We start from the raw sequence: 26,990 nt of genomic DNA, 5'->3' as shown, positions 1-26,990 counted from the left end.
TGACTACAATAATCTGATAACTGGGAATAACCAGGTAATGACAATAATGAGATTTGACGCATTTACGTGCACTTCAGTGATGTGATAATCAGGAAAAAACTGGTTTACATGTTAAGTCAATTGTTCGATTTCTCTCCAAGTACATGACGTAAAAATCTTGGTCTTAGCATAGGCCTTCCTCCATGTTTACCAAAAACCCATGCTTGCTTGAAGTTGTCCCACTGAACCTCTTCAAATGCGAGTGAGGCGATTGCGTTACACAAGCTCGCTAACTGCAGAGTAGGCCCATAGGCTGAAAGCGAATCAGTTTGGCGTCCCTAAGGCCTCTCTAGCGACATCCGTTTTTCCATTTGTACACATGCTCAGAGATGTAAAATAGCGGTGTTTATCAGATAAAGGATAGCGGATCATGCTCTTTACATGACCACTTGAATAATCTGGTAACTCCAGAAATAGGGTTATGATCGGTTAATTAGTGTGCACAACCACAAAAAAACACTCCAAAACGCTGTGGTGGAAATGATGTGACTTGCAAATTCATTGCACAATGAAAATTAAATGGAATGTTACGAGACATACCGGTAGTGGTTTTATGCAACGACTATGTTGATACCGAAATTTTTCCATTAGTAAGAAGCCGTAGTCATTTTCGAGAGGTTCGGAGGCCAAGAGCGACATCGACTGGTGAAACTAATTAGAAAAAAAAAAAAATCATAAAGCTATGTAGATTTCCCCTTTCATATTCATTGTTTCCACATTATGTCCAGAATGTTTATATAGTGCCCTATCAGTCCATGTCTATAAAGGTATAATATTAAAGTTTTCATGTATCTGTGGTGTAAATATGGGCCTGCATAATACTATAATTAATTTAGAAAATGTTTGTACCATGGTTCAAAACAATATTTCACCATATAATCCCTGAATGTTTTGTCTTGTATTGGTGGGTGGGGGGATGGGGGGGGGGCACAAAGCATTTATGCCTAAGGCACCAAAATTGCTTGCTAATACCCTGGCCTAGTGTGATGTCCCCTTAAGCAAATAAACAAAGTGAAAATGAAACTTAAAAGGCTCACTATCAAGTCAGCCGCGCGATGCGTTCAGGACTTCAGGTACACCACGCAAACACATTTGCCACCCGTTTTATTACATTATTACAGGCATTGTTATTAGTATCATTGCTATTATTATATTATTATTCCGATTTTTATTTATAATGTAGCTGTTTTACTCCTTGTAATTGATACTTCTCTGTATTTGCTATAGTAACATCAATATTTATTGAGAATTTAGTGTAGGTTTTCGGGCTGTGGAACGAATTAATGGAATTATAATGTATTCTTATGGGAAAATCCTGCTCGACATTTCGACTTACAAACAAGGTCCTGGAACGACTTTGTATGGAGAGGTACCACTGTAATTGCAATCATTTTCTGGGAGAAATTGAGCATTATCTGCATCAGAATTGCAGGGGTGCCAATAATTTTTGGCCAGCATTGTATATCAAGAGCATTACATCTGCAGTGCCTAAAATTTTTTTATTAAAATATACATATACCTGTAAGGGTTTTTTCTTCTTCTTTATTATTACTATTATTATTGTAATGCTTTGGGGAAAAGGGAAACATGTTTTATATGTATCTCCTTTAAATGCTGTTGAATCTGAATAAATACATTGAACACACACTAAAATAAATAAACTCTATCTCTACTGCACGGATTTTCGATTTTCGCGGGGGGTAGGGCTTCTCATTAACCGCGAAAAACGAGGGATCACGAGCCCTCTGGTATTCTTCCGGTAGTTCAATTTAACGAAGCGCGACGCCGGCCAGTGACGCCCCACATGATGGCGCTTTAAAGTCTACTTACAGAAGGCATTGTTTAAGCAAGCTGAGTGTCCCAGTTCCACACCCTGCAGGCATTCGAGCTCCCGCGTCAACTGAGATCCATCCTGGGAGCGCAGAAGCGAAGTTACCCGAGGACGAAGAAGGATTGCACACAGCATTGACAGCTGACCATCATGGGGTCTGCCTTTGCGCTTCTTCCCTGCGCCAGTATTGTAAGTAACTTCATCAGTTGCATTGTAAATACTTGACGTTGACTTAAATAACAATGTGAAGTTGCAACAAGCAACAAGTAGCTCACGGTCAGACAGTTGGTATATGTTCGAATACGGTACGCATCTTCTTTTGAGTCCTTCCGTACGGTTTACACGGTAAATATCTACTGCTTGCTTCTTAGAGCTGAGTGAAAAATATAAAGTGTCGGTCATTTGCTCACACGTGATTAAATGGCTTAAGCTTTGTCGCATTTGTGCAAGAACACGCACGTCAATATAACATTGGCATGACATCCCTAACACAAGTATACATTTATGCATGGTAATGTAAAATGTTGTAAATTACGCCATGAATTCATGGAGAACATTGAATGACAATTCGTCTCAGACTCCAAAAGAAGTATTGTTTGCACAGATCATGCGTTGTTATAAAACAACGACCCCCTCACCACCACCACCACCTTTTTTATGTATGACTTAATATGGCTCTTAGGTTTTTCCTCAAACGCTAATAAATACGATTAGCCCTTCTGTCCTGTGTTATTTGGAAGCTCACCCAAAACAAAACACATGACTTTGTCAATTTGAGAGGAATAAACTGGTTCAGTTTGGGACATGAAATAAACTGGTTCAGTTTGGGACATGAGCGTCGAGTTGGTCATGTGCTGGCTACTTGTTATCTGGAACACACAATAACGGTGTAACCACTATAAGCAGCTAAGCTGGCCCTGTCTGGCTGGCAAGGTATTAACTTGCTGAGAATCTCTTGAGGCCTCTTGACTCCTCAATGGGAAGCTATAGAGAACGCATTGCATCTGAAGTACTCACACCGTTATTTATGTATACTCAGGGGTGAAAGTGGTTAGAATTTGTTGCCGGAACTCCCCGACGTGAAGGTCGCCACGGAGCCAGAAATTGTATTTATTTATTTATTTGTTGGAGGGTGGGGTGGGGGTGGGTCAAAACTACTGAAATGCAAAGAAAACTGTTTTGGTCAGTTATTTTTCTAACACATACAAAAACTGATTTTAATTCCAAATTGTATTTTTTCAATGATTTGCAAAATAAAAGTTAACAAAAACAGCTATAACCCTAACCGCCATCTCATAATTTTCTCTCATTTCCTCACATACTAAATGCCAAATCTCAATTTTAACTACTAATGAACATAGGGTGTGTATTAAAATTGAAGATAATGTAAACATTTACTTTTGTTGTTGTTTTTTTTTTTAAATAAAGATATCAGTAACATACATTCAGAAAAATAAGTACAAATGACTTATATTATGCAGAGTGAAATGGAATATATTTTTAATATATTTATAATATGTTTTATATATATATATGTATATATAGTGTATTTTAATATAAGTCCAAAGTGCATTGACAGCTAAGATGTTCTGAACCTCCCCATCAGAGCAAATAAAACTAAATATGATAAATAAGCCACCTTAACTCTTTCCTTGCCCTTTTTTTGTTGTTGTTGTTTTTTTTTTTCTTTTTTTGCTGTTTCAGAAAACATGCACATTTGACACATCAGTGGCCTATACTACGAACCGAGTACAACCTCCCCAGAAGTAATCCAGTTTACCATCGGGTAACCGGAGTTGACAAAACCTGGTTGTCTAGTTTGTGGTCAATCGGTGCTACGACGCTGATTATGAGGTTGATTAGTCGAACCTGTGTCAACCCAGTCAGAGTTACTGCGCGTTCACATAAAAGGGGGCGGTGACCAGAGTCAAACACTACTTGTGACGATGGCACGGGCACCTTACTTCACAGAGGAGGAATGCGCGATGATCATGCGGAATTATGAGGAATTAAAATCCACCCTCACCGCGAAATCCAACACCGCTTGGGCGAGTAGAGCGCAACGGGTCTGTTGACAGCGAATTTACAGATCGTGTGATTTGTGAGTGCGTCAATATGCCAGTTTACTTATGTCCATGAAAAGAAATAAAGCCTGCTGTCAGGACAATAAAATAAGATTTGGTACATTAACACTAAGAAATAATTGTCACGCATCACCACACGAAACAGGATGATTGTATGTTTAGTCCCCTTGACTGTACGAATACGTATGTTCTTTTTTTTAGTTTGGGCCTAAAAAATCCAGCCCGACCCGACCCGAGTCCGATCAAGAAACTTGATTTGCAGGCCCTAGCCCGACAACCCCCCCCCCCCCCCCCCAAAAAAAAATTATGTTATATTTGTGAGGACTCAGGAGAAGAAGGAAATGCGGGGATGCCATGCGCTGTTGCGTAAATAAAAGCCCGTCTTTTGTAACGATTTTTCACAGTTAAACAAGACTGTAAGATGCATATTCAATAAACTTTTATATTTGTGCGTCTGTCCTATCAGTGGATTTGACATTTAATTTAATCTCGAGTTGGCAGAAAAAAACGCAAGTTTTCTCAATGTTTAAATAGTCTACATATTTCAATGATTATTATAAATGCATCAATTTGAAGCGTTTCCATACCCCACTCCGAATCGCACGGCATACAGTGTTCTTACGCAGATATTCAGCATCACCGATGGAATACATATATTGTCCCTGGCGAAAGAGCGCACGGACAGGCACACACAATTTGCGCGGTTGTGAGGGCCTGACTCGGCGGGTTACATTAGTGACGTCTGCCTAGATCAGTTGGCACAGGTAAAGAATTCCCTCAGCTGAAAATCTATATCTTTCATGGAGAACATCTTCCGGGTACGCCAGCGCATTCTGGCGGTCCCGAAATACCCGTGCCCTCCGGAGAGAGCCCCTCACAATCCGCGCGCCAATGTCGTATGGGTCGTCCAAGTACGCTGTCATTGTCAGGAGGACACGTCCGCGGAGGAGTGCTGTTCAAATAGAGCGTGGTTAATTGGAATCCTGATGTTAAGCAAGATCTAACTCTGACACGACCAGGTTTGGCGTGTGGCGTGTGTTGCCATGGCAACACTTCTCGGTTCCAACATATCCACCTTTCGTAGTCTCGCATAGCCGCGAACTTACGTCGCACGTGATAAAGTTACTCTCGAAGTTACCCTGCTAAGACAGAAAACCGGCTTCGTAGTATAGGCCACAGAGCTAACTATCTCTGGTGATCACTTGTCAGTATGTCAGCCAATTGAACGTTTAAATGAGTCCAGGCATTTTCCTTTGCTGTGTGCATTTGCACATTAACGTGACTCGTCATCGCCAGACTAAGATAACTGCAGCAGCTTGGGAAACCTCCATGCCGTCCGTGGAATAAAATAAATAATAAACATCGGTGGAAACGGATTACACTACACAAGCACTTTATTATGCTTGTTGTTAACATTTGTTTATGCAAATCTGATGTTGGTAGATTTTTTCTTCTTCTTGGAGATGAAATGCATTTGTGGCAGCTTTGTATTTTTTTTTTTTTTTACATAGCGTTTTGACAGTTGCGCCCTGAATCTTATATCGGAACTGCGTTCCTGACCGTTCCCGCCCACTTTCACCCCTGTGTATACTGTATACAAATTAGGAGTTGACTGATAGTGAGGCTGAGATAACTAGTTGACTGCATGTGTTTAACCCTAGGGCGTAGGTTTGGTCTTAACATTGGTAGGAACGATATAACAGATGTAACCTGCATGTACACTTTTTTGCTGGGGACGGGACATTAATTAGTCCAAACATATTGGGTGAACGGGGGTCAGGGCCAATGTTCCCTCTAATTTTTCATGTGTCGGAGCAGACACACAAGCTCTCTGAGCACACTGCGGACCACGGTGAGATGTGTACCCTTGGGCCACACATTAATACCACGCCTGTTCAAAACCCTGGATCATAGCGAGTTACATGGCAAAGAATGAAACTACAGCAGCAATTTTCATTAGTTTACTTTTAATATAATTGATTTGGTCCACATAAAAAGAAAAAGACAAAAAATTTTGTTGTTCATGAGATGTGTACTAAGTTATATGTGAGAGTCCACTTTAACCATAGGAAGAATCCTGCTTTGGCCTGGGTAAGGTCCAGTTGTGGCATAGATGAGTTAATAAATAAAACATAATGAACAACCACAATGGGAGTACAGTACAACAAACTGACACATTAAAACTGTTCAGACAATAAGGACAATCAAGATTCCTATTCTGAGTGTTTGAGCAGCTACACGGCAAAAACACACCTCCTTAAAACTAGTTAAATTCCCTTGTGTTCAGTGTAAATCTACTAGAAATACATGACATTATCAGCCAAATTTTAGTCACTTAGATATCCTGAAATAAGATTATTTTCAGCCAGCTATTTTTCTTAACAGACTTATTTTGAGATAAAAAATATATATATATATAATCTTAAAATAAGATTGTTTGTCAGAGATTCAATAAAAATATTGTTGAGAACATTATTTGAAAGCAAATTCTTCTTGATTTATGAAAAAACTTTTAGATGTATGGGCTTAATAAGAATAATAATAATTTTACTAGGGTTGTCAAAATTATCGCGTTAACAGGCGGTAATTTTTTTTTTTTTAATTAATCACATTAAAATATTTGACGCAATTAACGCACATGCCCCGCTCAGATTAAAATGACAGCAGTGTAATGTCCGCTTGTAACTTGTTACTTGTTTTTTGTTGTTTGGTGCCCTCTGCTGGCGCTTGAGTCTAAATGATTTCATGGGTTTGGGGAGTGAGCATGGTGTAATGACATCAACAATGGCGAGCTACTAGTTTATTTTTTGATTGAAAATTTTCCAAATTTTAATAAAACGAAAACATTAAGAGGGGTTTTAATATAAAATTTCTATAAGTTGTACTAACATTTATCTTTTAAGAACTACAAGGTTTTCTATCCATGGATCGCTTTAAGAGAATGTTAATAATGTTAACGCCATCTTGTTGATTTATTGTTATAATAAACAAATACAGTACTTATGTACCGTATGTTGAATGTATATATCCGTCTTGTGTCTTATCTTTTCATTCCAACAATAATTTACAGAAAAATATGGCATATTTTATAGATGGTTTGAATTGCGATTATTACGATTAATTAATTTTTAAACTGTAATTAACTCGATTAAAAATTGTAATTGTTTGACAGGCGTAATTTTTACTTCACGTAGGAGGAATACAGGACAGGTTTAAAATGATAATAATAAACAGAAAAAAATCTCACTCAGTTTCACCGCTTGCTCTTCTGATTGCACAAACTCAGCCATTCCATCTTAGAAGAACCGTATTTCTTTTTTACATTAGCTTGATGAGTGTCGTAATGCTGCCCATTCCTTTCGCCATGATAAAGGGTATGCATTTGCGTCTCAGCTGCACGTTGTTAGCTAGCTAACCCGCATGGTGCGTATGCACATATGCACAACACTCAATGCTATGATTGGCTGTGTAGCGTAAGTAAAGTGAACTGTATCTTATTATTGGCTAGACACCTGTTGCTCCTTGATTTACATTGCAAAATGGTACAGAAAACAATTTTGTTGGTCTAATTAACTAGATTATATGCGTTCTAAAATTAGATATTAATTAATAGTCGCGCTACTCATAGTCGCGCTTGCGAAGATTGGCAGCGGAATGTTGCTTCAATAAATAAGCACAGGAGTCTAGCTCTCTTTTCACAACCAATGGGAGCGTCGCGTTGCCGTATGGAACGTACCAATAGGAGTGTCACACTGACACATTACAGTGGCGCCGACAGTTGTCCAAGTCACGTTGCCGTATTGAACGCACCAATAGAAGCGTCGCATTGCTGTATCAAACACACCAATAGGAGTGTCCCGCTGACACACTACTGCAGCGCTGACAGTAGTAGTGATGCTACAATATGTTTATGTTGAATTTTATTTTGTGCGCTGCACAGATTTTCTTGTGCACAGAGTATGTTCAAGCAGTGCGCGATTGCGCACGCGCACAGCTTAGAGGGAACATTGCTCAGGGCTACATTTGTCATGACTATTAACCTACTGTAATTAATTGATAGGCTAAAGCAGTGGTCTCCAACTCGGCCCTCAAAAAAGCCCGCTGTGGGTCGTGGTATTTTTTCCTGCCGATCCAGCACAGATAGTTGAACCAATGAGGTTTCTGCTAAAAAAAGCAGCACCTGACCGCAATCAACTGATTGCACTTGTAAAACACCAGATTGGTGAGAAAGTGTAGTCATCTTGTTTGGTTGGAATGAAATCCTGCACCAGCAGTGGGCCTTTGAGGACCGGGTTGGAGACCACTGGGCTAAAGGCCAAATTATACTGGATGCATGTGTGGTACGAATCCGCCAAGCTCCGAGTTGACTGCGTGCTCCACAGTACGTCAAAAATAGGACAAAACATAATGACTGCGCACAACAGCGGTCCGGCAGCTCCGTCCTGTTGTGAGCTCTTGCGTGATTGCGCTCAATAATGTGGCATTAAAAATAACGACAAATGCAGAGTCTGTACTCAACAGAGAAGCAGAGACAGAGGTGGACTTATTTGACTGAACATTTTTTCCCGATTTTTAATTTTTTTTGCTTTTACCATGGGTTTGTGACACCCTGACCACATAACAACTGGTTCTCTACTATTTAATTACTATTTTAAATTACATAACTTGCGTAACTCACGTCCATCCTCATAGCTTAGGCTATAGCGTTCCATGCAGATTCCTTTTTAAAGTTATCCTTATAAAAAGGATCTTCTGTTTCGTAAATCACTTTGTGACTCTCCACCTCCATAATGATTCGTTCATGTTCGCTAGTGTTTAAACCGTGAATAAGCGTAACGGGTACACGTAGGTCCGTAGCGGAGCGTGGAAACCTCCCTTCCGATTCTTTCATGTAGGGACGCTGACGGCTGCGCCGTTGGCTTGGGCTTTATTGGCGCAGTGGTTAACGTCCCTACCTGCCAAGTGAAAGCATCGTGGCGTGCGGGTTCGCGTCCCGGCCTGGTGGGAGCGGATCACGGGGCGGTGCTGACACACCGGTTACATAAGCACCTGACCTGTTAACTTCAGGCCTGGCTCCGCCCATTTTGACGGATGATTCTCCGGAAATATAGAAAATTGCCCTAACCATCCGGCAGGCTCCGGCGCGGCGGAGCTTGTCCGCAGTCAATCCATAGCACGTATGCAGCCTGTATAATTTGAACAATATGATAGAATGGAAACGGATAGGCTCCACCGCTACATCTTGGTGGATCCATACCGCACACGCATCCGTTAGCTCTAAATCAGGGTTTCTCATTACGTCGACTGAGATCGACCAGTCGATCGCGGCACCCCTCCACCCAAATGTTTTTTTCATTATTTTTTTTAATGTAAATAGTTAATTATGATTATGTTGTGTGTATGTTGTGTTGTGTGAGCAACATATGACGTTATGCACCCCCCCCCCCCCCCCCCCACCGCTGTTAAAGGGATCCACGGATAGAGAGACTTTTAGTTCTGAAAAGATAAAGGTTATTATGAGTTAAAATAATTTGATATTGAAACCCCTCTTGATATTTTTGTTTTTATACAAAAAAGGTCGAAGGTAAAATTAGTTTAACTAGTAGGTCACCAATGTTGTTTATGTCACAGGGCCGTGAAGTCACATGGTTACGCTGCCAGGCTTCCAGAGTATGACTTTAGCGACATAATCACGTCATCTGTTCAGCCCTATCAATTTGAACCTGAGAAGAACATTAATGAGCATGACAGCACTTTTGATATTTGACAAAACGAGCAGCAAAAGCAAAATGAACAGGAAAGACGGGATGAGACTAGGCGAGAGTGGGGGGGGCGAACAGTGTTCTGCAAAAAATGTGCTACACTGGCGAAACGTCTTACAAAGAGGTGAATTTGACGCCGAAAGTACTACTGTGCGCTTTCAGCTTGTTTTGTTTAGATGCATACGGACAGAACATACTAAAGATGCCTTAAGAAAATACTTTGATGAAGTAATATCAAATAAGGGTGGTTTAAATATGCTACGTGACTCATGTGGTCAACAGATTAACAATCTGCTCTAAAGCTACCACAAAAAAAGCATGCAAATGCAAAAAGTATTTTGAGGCAGTGAAAAGGTAATAAAAGACTAAATAAAAACACAAATAGTAAGTACTTGCCGCTTTTAGCAAGAACAAGGGGTAAATGTAAGTCTGAACATAATGAAAATAATTCACTCAATAATGGTAGGGTCTTAATCCTATCCAGAAGACAATCTAAAAGACCTACTATATAACTGAACTGAAGGTTGGTTGGAAGTTGGTAGGGACAATTTAAGCTTCCTGAAAAGTTGGTCATGTTACTGTATGTCCCTACCGTTCCTATGCAAACATACGGCCTTGGTTGAACCAAAGTGAAGACAACACAAGTTGGTCTTTGTTTATTTTTATTTGTGTTTTTTTTTTGTTTTTTTTTATGCAGATATATCAAAAAAGCGGCACACAGCATGGCGCATAAGAGCAGAATAATGGCAATGTGTGCTCTTTAAAGGAGCAGTATGTAAGATTTGCACTTCAATCATTAATTAAATGGCCCAAATATTTTAATGGACATTTAAGAAACATGTTTTTTGGAAATACTTCAAACATTTCTCTCAATGGTCAAGCCGAGATTTTTCCATTTCAAAGTCTATTTTCAGACTGTAAAAGTTGTTATTGTTTTGATTCTGTGTTTACAACGGATGTCCTTTAATCCACCAATCAGCCAATTACGAGATAAGTTCTTTGTCTTCATCCAGGTTGCCAGAGCTCTGTAAGCTTTGTAAACTAAGGTTGCAAGTACAAGGATTATTTATGCATATATGTCATGCACTTGTTCTTCAAGTCAGTTTGCTTATGCTACAAGAACATAACGTTAATGTTAATTGTACAAATACATGTATTTACGTGTACTTAAACCACAAGTAGATGTACTACTTGTGTGTATTTGTATTACAAGCAGATGTATTTGTTTGTACTTGTACTACATGTCATCATACTAAAAGCACATGGATTTGCATGTACTTGTATTACAAACACATGTACTTGCGTGTATTTGTACTACAAGTATGTGTGCTAACACTAGAAGCACATCTACTTGTGTGTACTTGCAATCACATTTAGTTCAATTGCATACAAGTAAATGTACTTGTACACACTTGCTCTACTATATGCAAGTGTGTACTTGCAATCACATTTAGTTCAAGTACACACAAGTACATGTGCTTCTACTTGCATATACTAGTGCTACATGTCCGTGTACTTGTGTGGACTAGTACTACGTATGCTAATACTACAAGCACATGGACCTGCGTGTCCTTGTATTACAAACACATGTATTTGCGTGTACTTATATTATCTGTACTTGCATATACACATGGACTAAATATCTGTGTACTTGCGTATAATAGTACTAGGCATACTAATACTACAACAACATGTACTTGCGTGTATTTGTACTACAAGTATATGCACTTGTGTTTACTTGTACTACAAGTCCGTATGCTAATACTGCAAGCACATGTACTTGCGTGTACAGTGGTATGAAAAAGTATCTGAACCTTTTGGAATTTCTCACATTTCTGCATAAAATCTGATCTTTGTCAAAATCACACAGATGAAAAAAGCAGTGTCTGTTTTAAAAAAAAAAACACCCAAACATTTATAGGTTTTCATATTTGAATGAGGATAGTATGCAAACAATGACAGAAGGGGGAAAATAAGTAAGTGAACTATTACATTTAATATTTTGGGGCCCCCACCCTTTGGCAGCAATAACTTCAACCAGACGCTTCTTGTAGCTTCGGATCAGTGTGGCACATCGATCAGGACTAATCTTGGCCCATTCTTCTCTACAAAACTGCTGTAGTTCAGTCAGATTCCTGGGATGTCTGGCATGAATCGTTCTCTTTAGGTTATGCCACAGCATCTCAATGGGGTTCAAGTCTGGACTTTGACTTGGCCACTCCAGAACGTGTATTTTGTTCTTCTGAAACCATTCTGAAGTTGATTTAATTCTGTGTTTTGGATCATTGTCTTGTTGCAGCATCCATCCTCTTTTTTTAGCTTCAACTGTCTGACAGACGGCCTCAGGTTTTCTTGCAAAACATCCTGATAAACTTTTGAATTCATTCTTCCATTAATGATTGCAAGTTGTCCAGGCCCTGAGGCAGGAAAACAGCCCCAAATCATGATGCTCCCTCCAGTATGCTTCACGTTGGGGATGAGGTGTTGATGTTGGTGAGAGGTTCAATTTTTCCTCCACACATGACGTTCAGATTCATATTCAGAGTTTATTTGTCATTGTCAAGATAACAACGAAATTCAGATTGGAGTTCCAACAATAATACTATGGGTTAGTTTCAATTAAAGTGCTTGGTGCAGAGCAATATAAAGGTAAAGTGTCCCCAGTGCCCCCACAATCCCAACATAAATAACAATAAATATTGATAAATTTACATAACCATTCATGCCCCCCCCCCCCCGCACCCCGCAGTGTCAAGTGCGTATTAATGACAGTATAGCCATAGCAGCAATTTCAGTGTACTTGTGAATTCAGCAGTCTTATCGCCTGAGGGTACAGACTGTTTGCAAATCTTTTAGTACGGCTGCTCATTGATCCGTACCTTCTACCTGAGGGTAGAAGGAAGAACAGGCGATGTTGCGTGTTACTCCCAAACAATTAAACTTTGGTTTCATCAGTCCACAAAATATTTTGCCAAAACGTCTATGGAGTGTCCAAGTGCGTTTTTGCAAACATTAAACAAGCATCAATTTTTTTTTTTTAGACAGCAGTGACTTCCTCCGTGGAGTCCTCCCACTAACATCATTGCTGGCCATAGTTTTACATATAGTTGATGTGTGCACAGAGATATTGGACAGTGCCAGTAATTTCTGTAAGTCTTTAGCAGACACTCGAGGGTTCTTTTTTACCTCTCTGAGTATTTTGCGCTGAAATCTTGGCGTCATCTTTGGTGGATCGCCACTCCTTGGGAGAGAAGCAACAGTGCCAAAGACTCTCCATTTGTAGACAACTTCTATGACTGTCGATTGATGAACATATAGACTTTTAGAGATGGTTTTGTATCCTTTCCCAGCTTTATACAAATCAACAATCCTTGAGCGCAGGTCTTCAGACAGCTCTTTTGACCGAGCCATGATGCACATCAGACAATGCTTCTCATCAAGACATTTCCTACCAGGTGTGTGTTTTATAGTGGGCAGGGCAGCTTTAAACCACTCATTTGTGATTGGGCACACACTGACTTAAATTGTTTGGTAAAAATTGGTTTCAATTGCTCTTTAAGTGTCCTTAGGCAGAGGGTTCACTTACCTTTTTTTCCCCTTCCGTCATTTTTAATGCCATTCTCATTAAAATATGAAAACCTATAAATGTTTGGGTGGTTTTAGTTAAAGCAAACACTGTGTTTTTCATCTGTGTAATTTTGACAAAGATAGATCACATTTGATGGTGATTTTATGCAGAAATGTGAGAAAATCCAAAAGGTTCAGATACTTTTTCATACCACTGTATACTTGTACTACATATCTGTGTACTTGCGTGTAATAATGCTAGGCGCACTAATACTACAAGCACATATTCTTACATGTACTTGTATTACAAACACATGCACTTGCGTGTACTTGTACTCCAAATACGTGTGCTAACACTACAAGAACATGTACTTGCATGGACTTGTATTAAAAACACATGTACTGTACTTGTGTGTAATTGTACTGCAAGTACGTGTACTTGTGTGTACTTGTACTACAAGTATACCGACCAGCACAGCAAAGCTACCCATGCAATTACTTCAGAAATAGCATTTTGTAGTCACTGATTGAAAGACAGCATTGGTATAATAACGCAGCTTGATTCTTCATCGCGAAGCACTGTTCTGGCAGCCCAAAAGGGAAGGAAGCGGGAAGGGGGTGCATCACATTTTAAACACAAAGTTTCGATTCTCTAAGTTTCACTTTTGATGAGGTTAAATTTGATACCTAACTGGAATTTTCCACTGACTTTCGAGCAGCCCATCTTCACCAACAATTCAATATATGGTTACATTTCACAAAGTGAATATACGAGGCATGACACTTCTATTGAAAGAAATTTTAAACAGAATAGCAGTTGTGTACTCAATGAATAAATAATGATGACAATAATAATGATTCGAATGGTTTTTAGATGATACATTGAATGATAACCTTTATTTTTTATTATTTAACCGTAGTATTGTTAGAAATATGCCCACATTTTTGCTAGTGGGACAAATTTGAGCTGTGATTTAAGTTAGCCTGAAAATACTAAACCTTTGTGGTATGGTTAGGGTGACCCCTTCCATAAGGTCCAAATGGGGGACATATTTAAAAAAAAAAAAAAAACAAACATCAGACTTGAGGGGTATTTTCATCAACAATAAAGTATTGCATGGTTTATAGATCATATTTGTGTACCTAAATAGTAAAAAATACAAATTAAATCCAGTTGTTGTTTTTTTTGACAATTTATGTATTTTACGTACCGTGTTTCAAATTGCAAATCTGCCAAAATATCCTGTGTATTCTGCTATGTTAATGTTAATTAAACTGTGAAATATCATGAACACTGCTCAGCTGTAAGAAATGTAGTGAACCAAGGTTTACCCCCTTCTCCTAATTTTCATTTTTATTTTGGATAAGTAGTCTTAAAGCAGCCCAAGAGAGCTATCATTTTTTGTTGAGTTTGGCTGTGGTTGTTGACAAAAGCAGTAGTGTTTTTCCTGAAGGAAGGCTCCATTTTTATTTATTTTTGTTATTCCCTGACTAAGAAGTTTTTTGCTTATATTTAATTTATTTAGACAGACAATTTTGAGTGGTATTAAGACAAATGTTTATATTTTTGTTTGCATTCCTGGATAGTTAAGCGATGATTAACAATTTTGTATTTCTTTGTATGTTAATACACAAATTTGTGTTCAAATATTGCAATTTAAATTTGCTAATAAAATCCCAGACCTTTATTCTGGAAGTTTTCAAAATGTTTCTTTTGTTGTTTTTGAAAGGTTTGAATCGAACGGTGTATCACCTGAACTATTCCAGTGCTTCAAGTAAATTTTACTCAAATTTCTTGAAATAAAAAAAATAGCTAGCTGAAAATAAGATCAACAGGCTTATTTTAAGAAAAAGGCTATATTTAATCTTTAAAAAAAAATGTTTGTCTGAAATGTTACTAATTCAAGAATAGATATTGTTCAAAACATTATTTGAAAACATTTTTTCGTTGATTTAGGTGAAAAATGACTGACTTTTAGATTTTTGTGCCTAATAAGAACAAATGGAAATATTTACTCAAAGTAAGTGGAAGAATCTGATACATTAATCTGTTAACTAGCCTTTAGAACTCAAAACAAAAAAAATTATTCGACTAAATTTAAGAAAAAATATCAGATTAAGACATACTGTAAATTTGCTGTGTGAACGTTAGTATAGGTCAATACAGATTGATTGATTGATTGATTGATCGATTGATTTTATTTTATTTTATTTTATTTTATTTTATTTTATTTTATTTTATTTCGTTTAGCCTATCTATTAAATAGGTTCTTATTGGTGACAAATGTAGCTGTGGCCGCCATTCAGCCAGTCTGTTTGGTCTTCTTCATGTCCCGTCCCCAGCAAAAAGTGTACATGCAGTTTGTGCTGTTATATCGTCCCTACCAATATTGAGACCAAACCTACCCCCTTGATTTCTGTAGGGCGGATTATACAGTACAAGGATACTGAATTAAAGACATGAAATCACATTGGTTTCACTTAATTTGATATATAATGTAGGAATGTATGCAGTAGGGCTACATTATTATCTCCACGATTGATTCAATGTGACCTTCAACAGTCTGATGCTAAGACAATGACTCAGTTTGTCATCTAGTGAATAGTAATACAGCTGTGAACTTTCCTCTTTTGTGTTATATGGGGATCTTCATTATCAGTACACAGGAATGTCAGTCTTTAATGGTCAAGGTCAAAAAAGGAACAGAGAAAATTCGATTTATCCTGGTTAAGCTACATTGAGATGTTTCAGTAGAATCCGTTGATCCACAGCTAGCTTTCAGATGTCTGTTTTTCAGGGGATTTCTGTCTTGTATTTTACATGATAATGTGGAGTCGATCCATTGGGATGTAACAACATTTCCCAGTATTTATAAAATTAAGACTCTAAGGTTTGTAAGAATATCAACTTACTGGTTTGGTTTGTATGGTTGCACATGTTCAGGTATCAAGTCCTCTATAATTGGGACTTGAAATTTTTTTTACAAATGGGTCTAAGTACAATTAAGTAATCTTCCAAACATAATGGTATGACCCTGGCAAAAAATGAATCGATTCACTTGGGACTTATTCAGATTTTAGCAATAAATAAAATGCTCTATTTATTACGATTGGCAAGGTATAACATTGTCTGATTTAGTTGTTGTTAGGATTCAAAATGCAATATGTTACCACTAAAGATTTTCTTTTACATTTTCAGGACATATCAAGACCTAAGTTAGATGTGACTGTCACCAATATCTTTATTGACCTTTAAAGACCTTTGGAATTGGGCCAAGAATAGGCAAAACTCATAATCGAACTTAAAGTGGTCAGCAGACCAGTAATGACGCAAATGAATGTTCCTGTTTTATGTTGTTAGGTTTGACCCAATGCACTGTTTTTAAAAAAAAATTTTTTTTTATTATTATTAAACCGTACACATGGAGTCCTAGAGTGACGAATGTGCTCCGTTCCTTCGAGGGTGACTGTTGGGATAAAATAAAACTGCTCCTTCAATTTTACTCGATGTACATGTACAGTGGTACCTAGGGATGGGAATCGAAATCCGATTCCAATTCCGAACCGGATCCTAGTGTTTCGAGGCCTCGACATCACAATGAAAAAAGCCTTAACGATCCCTTTAACGATTCCTAAAAATGCGTATCACGTGACGTGATGTGTCTTGTTGTCCAGACGCATGAAACAGCGCCAAGAACCACTCGCTCCAAAGTTGAGGAGGGTGAAAATGAAACGTTACGATGGTTTAGCACGAGCATTGCAGCCGTAAACAACAATGACAACACGTAGATTCAAACGCTCAAAAGTGTGTTTTCACGTCACGAGGAAAAATTACAACAAAGCGACCTGCAGTCATTGCAAGGTAGACGGAATACGACTGTACTGACCTCACCGAGACGCTAAGGCTCAGGCCTGGCTATACAGCTCGCTAAACTCCCAAATGACGATGCAGAAGACGTTGGTATAATTTGCTGACTTTATTCAACCATCACTTGAAGAGTGAAACGAAAAATAGAAATAAAACAAATCAATTTCATCCCCAATAACAAACAGGTTCGCATCAACGTAAATCAGCGATGATTAGCTGCTAATAGCGTAATAACACAAAAGGTTAGCATGCGTTCACTAGCATTACCACATCATTCAAACCACTACACAACTGGATTTAAGTGTCCGATCGTGAGTGGAAACACACAACAACAACACAAAAGATGATACATACAGGCATTGCCTCTGTAGATATTTTACAAACATTAACAAAGAACGTAGGCTCGTAGCAGTGTTTCCCTCTCTCACTAACTCACTCACTCGAGTCGCTTGGATGCTATGTAGCTGCACTTGTTCTTCGCGTGTAAGCGCGCTGTTCTTCACGCGAGCACGTTCTTCTTCGCGTGAGATAGCGCAAGGGCGCCCCCACTTGAGCGTAAAAGCACACTAAAAACTAAAAGGCATGCATTTCAATATAATGGTAAATAATACACGTTAACACATATTGCCAAAGGCAGAACAACAACCTATCAACCAACCACAGCGCGAAAACCTACACTAAATCCTTAGCCTGCGATCTTAAATAGCATTAGAATCATATTTTGAGACGATTAGATTATATACAACAATTTGGCAAAGCGCAGATTACGAGAAATTAGTTTTTTAATCTGCCGTTTAGACCCTGCCTGTTACTATAGCGCTCTAGCGCCCCCAGCTGGAGGATGACGTCGAATGGGTCTCGATTTCATCTCATTTAATATTCATCCCATTGAGGGGGAATTATTCAGAACGAGAAAAATGCGACAAAGAAAGCAGCAAAATATCATTGTTTCAATCGCTCTACTCCAATATTTTTACAGGATATTCTTTTTAGTATTTTTCCCCAATTGCTATATAAATGATATGGTCGCGAAAAATAACGTGCTAAATGCAGTATGAAATATTAAAAATGCATTTATTCAGTACGACATGGCAAAATTACTCCATAAAGGTCAAAACTGTCGACTTCTTACACCCTCCCGAATGATATTTTATGCCACCGGAGTTAGTTCGGCTTTTGTCATTTCCCTGCCTTCAGAGAGTGTAAACAAACCAGGAGGCGTGACAGCTAGCCGACATTTTAATGCGAACAGAGCGGCGTTTCCAAGTCTTATTCTCGCCTTTCGAAGCGAAAAATCACACAAAACAACCCCGGGTCATTTCACACGGTGGCGGGGTTGTCGATTGTCTTCACAGATCGTCAACCCCGCCAGCGGCGAGTAAGTTACAGCTCGTCTTTCCCGATGCTGCGAGCAGGAGAGCTCGTTCGTGGGGGAAGCAGCTGGAGAATGACCGCCGGACAAACCGGCCAGAGGAGAGCGTAGCTGCCCGAGCCCAACCCGAAGATAGTGGTCTATTGCTGGGCACACAAATAGGGCAGAGCGGGCTAGAAGTCTGGACGAACCGCACGAGCATAAGCCGAGCATAGCGCTCTCCCGGCGGCCACGCAAAGAGGACCAAGGGGGGTGTGTGACAAGCTGCCGGTCGTCGGCCGAGTGGCCTTCTCGGTGGACAAGGAGCATTGTCACACACAAAATGCAAGCCACCTCCTTATTAAAACGTGTGTCATTATCCCAGTATTTGACATAATACAAAACACGATGCTTACTCACTTCCTCCTAAGTCCAATGGTCCCACAGTTGTCGGACTTGTTTTGGCTATTCTCCACAGTGAACGGGAACTTTTGAAACCCAAAAAGCCTCACACGTCACTCCCTGGTGCAGCAACCCTGCAGCACATTTGGCTGGCGTGATGCGAAAAATAAACGAATTAATCCGCAAAATCAGCTGAATCCCAGTCCATCTGCATGCTATAAAGCAATGCTGTATTGTGAGATGCTGACCTAGGCGACGTCACATTCGCATTCCTCCTCAATTCAGGAAGTCACTCATTTTCATGGCGCGGGATTAAAAAAATTGAATAAATAAAACGATCGCTTCCACACACATCCAAGCGGTCCATTTCATTCAGCAACATAAAATACCGTGTGAAATATGAAATAAACATGCTTTTTACTGTCATAGGCACTTTAATAAATGCTGCTGGTACTATTGCAAATAGCCATTACACAGAGCAAAATAAATAAATTATGTATAAAAATCGGAATAATAATATAATAATTTGGGCTGCCAAACGATTAAAATTTTTAATCGAGTTAATTACAGCTTAAAAATTAATTACTCGTAATTAATCGCAATTAATCGCAATTCAAACCATCTTTAAAATATGCCATATTTTTCTGTAAATTACTGAACTGTTGGAATGGACAGATAAGACACAAGATGGATATATACATTCAAAATACAGTACATAAGGACTGTTTGTTTATTATAACAATAAATCAACAAGATGGTATTAACATTATTAACATTCTGTTAAAGCGATCCATGGATAGAAAGACTTGTAGTTCTTAAAAGAAAAATGTTAGTACAAGTTATAGAAATTTTATATTAAAACCCCTCTTGATGTTTTCGTTTTAATAAAATTTGTAAAATTTTCAATCAAAAAATAAACTAGTAGCCCACCATTGTTGATGTCAGTAATTACTTACACAATGCTCATGGGTGCTGAAGCCTATAAAATCAGTCGCACCCAAGCGCCAGCAGAGGGCGGCAAAACTCCATAAAACACAATTAACAAGCAGTTCACTGTACTGTCATTTAAATCTGTCTGAGTGGGGGGAGTGCGTTAATTGCGTCAAATATTTTAACGTGATTCATTTTTAAAAATTAATGCCCGTTAACTCGATAATTTTGACAACCCTAATAGAAATAGTAATAATGATAATAATACCTGTAATAATGTAACGAATCGGGTTCTAATGTGGCAACTGTGTTTTGCGTGGTGTACCTGTGACAGGACTTTTTACTTTCACGTTTCATGTTCATCTGCCCGGACAGCAGGCATGTTGTGTTGCACAAGTTCCGACATAAATGATTAAAAACCTGACGAAGCTAGCGATTTTTTGGCGATATTAACACAATAATAATTGTCACCTTAATTTATAAAGACTGGCTAACTGGCTAGGACCATCGAGATCGTAGACATTCTACGGCTGTATTGTTGAGCCAGTTCAAGGACGCGCACATTGAGCTCATATTTTTCTATCATTTCCATCTCCATCTTCACTTCAATAGTAAGTCTCACCTTTTTCCTTTTTTCACCACCTACAAACCACCTGCACTAACATTCTTGGGAACCCATGTTGATTTCTCTAACAAGAAAATCTGCCGTGCGTCTGTCCTGCGGGAAAGCAAAGAAACTGCGGTGCTGTCATAAATCGTCGTATTTAGAGCATGTCGTAGAAACAAATGGTGAGTAAAATTTTACGTCGGATGTCGAAAAGATTGTGTGTCGAAGCAATCGCATGTCGAGGTACCACTGTACTTTCATACTTGTGGTATAGTGCAATAAACACTCAGCCAGACGTGGCGCTACATTACTGTCTGTCATTTTTTTGTACAAGTGTGTAGACGAAGTAAATGAGGAAGTGTTGAACAATTCAGGCCGCTGCATGTTTTATTTGACAATCCACTGCAATCCTTCTACATATACAGTGAAGAAAATAAGTATTTGAACACCATGCTATTCTTGTAAGTTCTCCCACTTAGAAACCATGGAGGAGTCTTAAATTTTAGGTGTATGACCACTGTAAGAGAGATAATCTAAAATGAAAAATCCAGAAATCACAATGCATGATTTTTTAACAATTTATTTGTGTGATACGGCTGCAAATAAGTATTCTACACAAACTCGATAATCTAATAATCAGTTTTAACTGTTTCATCACATTTTAAGTATATGTCTACGAGGCATAAAGTAACAGCTGTGAGTCACGTCAACACTTGAAATTAATATCTCAAGCCCCTCAGTTAATGCAAAATTGACCCAAAGGAGTGACATTTGTTTCTGTTATGTTTGCGCTAGATGTTGGGACAGCCCTTTGTTATTGAGAAAGTTGGCATTCTCTGTCAGCCGCGCGAGAGTTGGATACGGAAAAGCTGCGAGTGACGTCATCACTCAAAATTAATATCTCCATATCTATAAAACGATAGCAGCTTAAGCAAAAAATTTTACAGCACAAACATAGCATAAATGAATGTCACATTTTGGGTCCCTTTTGCAATAAATGGGGGCCTGCATGACATCATCTCTCAAATATCTCAATATCTCAAAAACTATAGGTTTTTGCTATAGTAATTTTTTCCTGTTTTGTAGTCACTCCCTCCATTATGTCCATCATGTTTAACTCTTTTCACTGCCATTGACGGCGATAGCAATGATATTCCCTGCCAGCCATTCCCTGTTCAAATGGATTGGATGTTTATTACCATCACTGGCAGTGAATGAGTTTATAATAATAATTTGAAATGTTTAGTGTGATGTAAGGCTTTGACAGTTAATTGATTAATTTGATTGAAACCAATTATTAAATTACTTGCTAAGGAATTTGATAATCGATTTTTGCCGGCAGCTATGAGCAGTCCCGTTTGGGTCCAGTGATTACAGTAAGAGAGAGTGAGTTCACTGCTAGTGTACTACGCTCAGGTTGGGTAGCTAAATCAATAATTTTACGAATTGTGGAGAGATTGTCTTTTGTGTTGCCAAAATGAAGGCGATAGTACCTTTTCTCGTAGGCACCCTTTGTTTGTATTAGTGTAACATACCCTATATAAAATAAATAGCACTTACGTATACCATAGTTTAAGGAAACCAAGCAAAATGTAGGGCATAAAAGATACACGACGCCATCTTATTACGGAAGCCCAACGTGTGCGTCATGAGCAAGATTGACCCACTAACTCTTGCAATCAATTCTCCCGGACAGTCCAGGACAAATGGCGGGGCGTTCTGTCCTAATACAAGGAGCATCGGAGAACGCCTGATATCCAACTGACAAGACTCCAAGAGCCCCACTGACACTGAGGTGGCAAAATCCACATCGTCGTTGCCCGAACCACAGTAACTCCTGAATCCTCCTGTCCAATCCACAAACAGACAATAATTTCAAACACACCCTTCTTTCTGCCCACGGCCCGCCCCGCGAGAGCCATCAAAAGACTGCATGTTTAACTAATCGTTGTCATTTTTTTCTCGGGAACCTTTTGTTGACGTATGATAGAATGACCTTGCCTCCCCGCCTGAGTGTTTCTTTTTCGCCTTGCCGTTTTGATCTCAGTCGACCTGAATAAATTGTCAACTTGTTTATGGGGAGCCTTCTTTAAACCTTGAAGAATGTATACTGTATGTTTAAATGTAAGGACTGGAACTTATATGTCAGAACTTAAGGACTAGGGGTGGGAGTAAATAAATTATACTTCTTCTCACTCCTTTTTGAATACTCATATTTTGTGCTTTTCTTTTATTTGATTATTGTCACTGATTATTGGTACTTATTTATTGAATATTCAAAATAAACATGTTCAATAAAGTTACAGTGTGCCCCCGTCAGAGGTGGGTAAACCAAGCCAATTGTATTGTTGCTATTCTTTGATGATGAGACTTTACTACTTAGCACAAAGTGCTACGCTAGTTAGCGATGATGCTAATCAGTGTCTTAAGTGTCTGTATTGTGTTTTAGAGAAGCATATTAGCACTTGAGTTATTGTTAGATAGTAAAGTTGTCTATTTTTTTATATAAAGAAACCACACACATAAACTCATTCATATAACAGTCTCCTAAAGAAACCACACACATAAACTCATTCATATAACAGTCTCCTTTTAACACAAGCTCCAATTCAAACTGTAAATTGTCATTGAGAGAGTGCTTTGAAATGGACTTGGATTCTATTTATGAACAACTGTTTGATAAAGAAAACTGATTCATTACAGTCTGCTTCCTCCTTGTTCAATTTTGTTTTTCAGTTTTTTTAAAAGAAAACAAATAAGTCATTGACACAATTTATATCAGCACTTTGCCCACAGGATGAAAAATATCACTCATCAACAATTGTTCCTACAATTTGTCCTCTAGGTGCCATGTCTGTGCGGCAGTGCTACATGTACAGTGTCCAGCTGTTGCCCAAGTTGCAGGAATTCCACGGTGACCAGAATGATTTACGCTTCGATCCTGCTGATTGGGACCATCGTGGCCTGCATCATGCTGTCGCCAGGGGTGGATAAGCAACTTAAACGGGTAGAAATGCTGTATTCTATTTCTGTAATCCTCAAAGTATGAAAAAGAATTACCACCCCCTTCTGAACCTCTATTTGTTTAACGGGTTTTCAGGAAAATTTATCACTCCTAAAAGTCGTTAAGATCCTTGAGAAGGACATAGGCTGGACTGAATCCAAATATTTAACGAGCCAGCGGCCTTGCTGATAAGAAGATGCCTTGATTTTTTTTTTTTTTTTTTGTCTTTAGATACCAGGCTTCTGTGCAAATGAGACAGGTTCTCTAGATGCCCTTCAAGGTAATGTTAACTGCGAAATGCTTGTGGGATATAAGGCAGTCTACCGTGTCTGCTTTGGAATGAGTCTGTGGTTCTTCGGATTTTCCATTCTCATGATTAACGTCAAGAACAGCAGAGAACCCCGCGCTGCATTACACAATGGGTGAGTCCTATTTCAGAGATGTACAATTAAACACGAAATACAACCAGTGGATTTCAGTCTCCAATCCATGTAGGCCCATTTTATTTGCCTGGCACGGCCAGACTGTTCTCCCTGTGCCATTTACCATTTACCATTTTTCAAACACTGAGAGTATAGTCTGGGACCCAGCCCATTAACGGCCTCTCGAGCAAGTACAAAATCAATCGACAAATCAGATTCGTTTATTTGCGTGACGTGTTCTTAACGAGCAACGTCACTGTTCCGCGTCGGAAGTAGTCTCCACAACAACACAGATGGCGAACAGGAGAGCCGAGAATATGTTCCACGGTAAAATCAGTTTTAAATGACCAAAAACACATCGACACAAGTCATTGACAACAGTCTGTCTCGCGCTAGCCATGTTGAATAAACTCTGCTCTCCTCGTATGTTTACTTCCACGCGCAAGTCTCTCGTCCCGCCCGTCGCTGATTGGTCCACTCCGCTGTCTGTTTGGTGTGGCTTGCTCCGCCCTGGAAATTTATCCGCTTAATGGTGGCCAGACTCAATAGCGGGAACAGCGGTGAGTCTGGAGTACCAGGCTACCATTTTATCATGCTTGTGTCGTTTGGTGAGGTTATATAATCTTAAAACAATTCAATGCATGAATTATGATAACCCAAATCTAGATTATTTTTATAACTGTAGGAATGATCAGAAATAAAAACCTAGCACCCACAATAGTGAGCTCTGTCCATGAAAGGGGTCAAATTTTAAAATGGTTAATAAAAAAAACTGTTAATAGATAGATTAGAGTTGCAACAACAGTTCAATGTTGACCGACTATTCTGACGATATTCGAATAATCTTATCATGTATAATTCAAATCTCATTTGTGTCAGCAAGCAGATGCAGCTTATATAATTAGACCTTTTTTTTTTTTTTTAAACCTGTTCTGTTCAGCTGTTTGACATTGAGAATGGAAGTCGAAGTGTCCAGTTGGTCTGAACAGTATTAGTGTTTCAGATTGAGAGTATGACATACTCCCATTGTGAGCAGTCAACATACCTTGTTTATTATGACAAAGCAGCGAACAGGAAGGGGTTACGGGGGAAACAAGAAAAGAAACAGAAACAACAAGAAATACATTGAACGCCTACACTAACTATGAATTTGTTGGTGCTATTGTCAGCTAGATGTATTTCCGGTTGAGACCATGTGGGGGGCCTTTTGACCAAGGAAAGAAGGGGACGGGGGTGGGGGAGTCTATAAAATAAGTGATCGGGAAGGGTGGATTGTAAACAAATTAGCTCTGTGATCTAGAAACCAGTAATCGTGCGAATCCCTTGTCAGTGTAAGCCCATTGGCAACCGACCCTACGCCACCCCATCGCCAATCCGGGCACCGGGGCCCCCCCACCCGAGCGCACCCAACCACGTCCAGCCACGCGCGAGCCCCACCAAACACGCAACGGCCCCCACCCAGCCAGACCAGGGAGGGAGGCGGGGCGGTGGGGGGGCAGCGCAGCCCATCCCTCCTCCCGCAGCCCAGCAAATGAGCCATCATTACCGCTCGGGATCCAGGGTGGTCCCCATCAACCGGCCATCAGGGATGGGAAAAAGGGACGCACCACCAACCCTACGCTCACCCCCGTCCGCCCACCCGGCCCAAGAGCCACAGCCGCAGCCCGCCCAACCAGCACGGCACGCCACAGGATCCCCAACGGCCCACCAAGCCCAGGGCAGGGCAGGGTCCCCCGCCGGAGCAGGCGACACCCAGCCGACACAGGTGTCCAGCCAGCGGCCCGCAATGGAGGCGCAGGGCGGATACCAGGCAGACAAGAGAGGGGAAGGTGGAAGCAGGAGAATGCCGATGAGCCGCCGCGAGATCGGAGGCCCGACCTCCCACCACTCCCGCGGCCGGCAGCCCAGGCAGAGGGGAGGCCCCGCCCGGGGAGCCACGCCATAGAGAAAAAGTGTAAGACCCACCTACCACCCTATTACTGTGGATGCCAGGTCCCTGGCTGGCAGCCCTTACCCAGTACCATGATAGGATTGTGTGGGGAGGGTAGTGCAATGTATGCATTAAAATAGGACAGCTCGGCTTGGGGCATTGGGACCACTGCATGGAATTTTTACCCAGCCACCCGTCCCACCGCCCTTTGCTGGAGCTCCCCCGTGGAGTAGGATGTGTGTGGTGCGTTAAAAAAGGTGCGGGAATGGCTGGGCCTGCCGTATATAATTACACTTTTAATGGTTTATTTTCAACTGAAAGCACGAAACATTACTACTGTAGGCCGTCACCAACCAAAGCAGTTCGCCAACTTCTCCACTCCTCCCTCTCTCACTCAAGTCAGACACGCGGTGCGTTTAGGGACAGCCCAGAAAACAGAACTCAACACATCAACATTGCAATCTGAAGCATGTGTGCAACCTGATTTGTTACTTTACTGTCCTTATTTTTAGGTTACGTGAAACGCAAGTTGCTGGTTGGTGACGGAACACAAAAGTGCATTTGGCGATGAGTAAGGCATTTTTGCATGACAGTTTAACTCAGTACTTATCAAATAGTGGGGCGCACCCCCCCAAGGGGGGCACAAAGCGATGCATACTAGAATAACGTGTAATTGCACATCCACTCCGTGGGTGGCAGTGGCGCCCTTATTGTAAGAGTGTGCGCAGTGTTTTTGCATTAAACAAGAGCACAAAGCAAAGGGCAGGATATATACGAGTAGTGGTATTAAAAAGTATCTGAGCCTTCTGGAATTTGTCACATTTCTGCATAAAATCACTATCAAATGTGATCTGATCTTTGTCAAAATCATACAGATTAAAAAACAGTGTCTGCTTTAACTAATAGCACCCAAACATTTACAGTATAGGTTTTCATATTTTAATGAGGATAGTATGCAAACAATGACAGAAGGGGGAAAATAAGTAAGTGAACCATCATATTAAATATTTTGTGGCCCCCCTTTGACAACAATATTTAACAATATTATTGATAAACAGACGCTTCCTGTAGCTGCAGATCAGTCTGGCACATCGATCAGGACTAATCTTGGCCCATTCTTTTCTACAAAACTGATTCAGTCTGATTCCTGGGATGTCTGGCATGAATCACTGTCTTTAGGTCATGCCACAGCA

General features: G+C 39.9%; 1 protein-coding gene across 4 annotated transcripts in view; it reads left to right on the top strand.

The window, feature by feature from the left end:
* si:ch73-267c23.10 (serine incorporator 1) overlaps positions 1-26,990 on the top strand; it is a 64,869-nt gene that overhangs the window by 4,762 nt on the left and 33,117 nt on the right. For 2 of the 4 annotated variants that reach the window (XM_057845988.1, XM_057845989.1), the window contains exons 2-4: positions 1,919-2,059; positions 23,287-23,448; positions 23,677-23,867. In XM_057845988.1, coding sequence (XP_057701971.1) covers positions 2,021-2,059; positions 23,287-23,448; positions 23,677-23,867 — 392 coding nt within the window. In that variant the 5' untranslated portion in view covers positions 1,919-2,020. Of the gene's footprint in view, positions 1-1,812; positions 2,060-23,286; positions 23,449-23,676; positions 23,868-26,990 lie in introns of those variants that run through there. The other 2 variants (XM_057845987.1, XM_057845990.1) reach the window with 1 other exon arrangement.

This window comes from Corythoichthys intestinalis, chromosome 9 (assembly GCF_030265065.1).
Source record: "Corythoichthys intestinalis isolate RoL2023-P3 chromosome 9, ASM3026506v1, whole genome shotgun sequence".
Taxonomy (NCBI): Eukaryota; Metazoa; Chordata; class Actinopteri; order Syngnathiformes; family Syngnathidae; genus Corythoichthys; species Corythoichthys intestinalis.
This window is presented reverse-complemented; position numbering and strand designations above follow the sequence as displayed.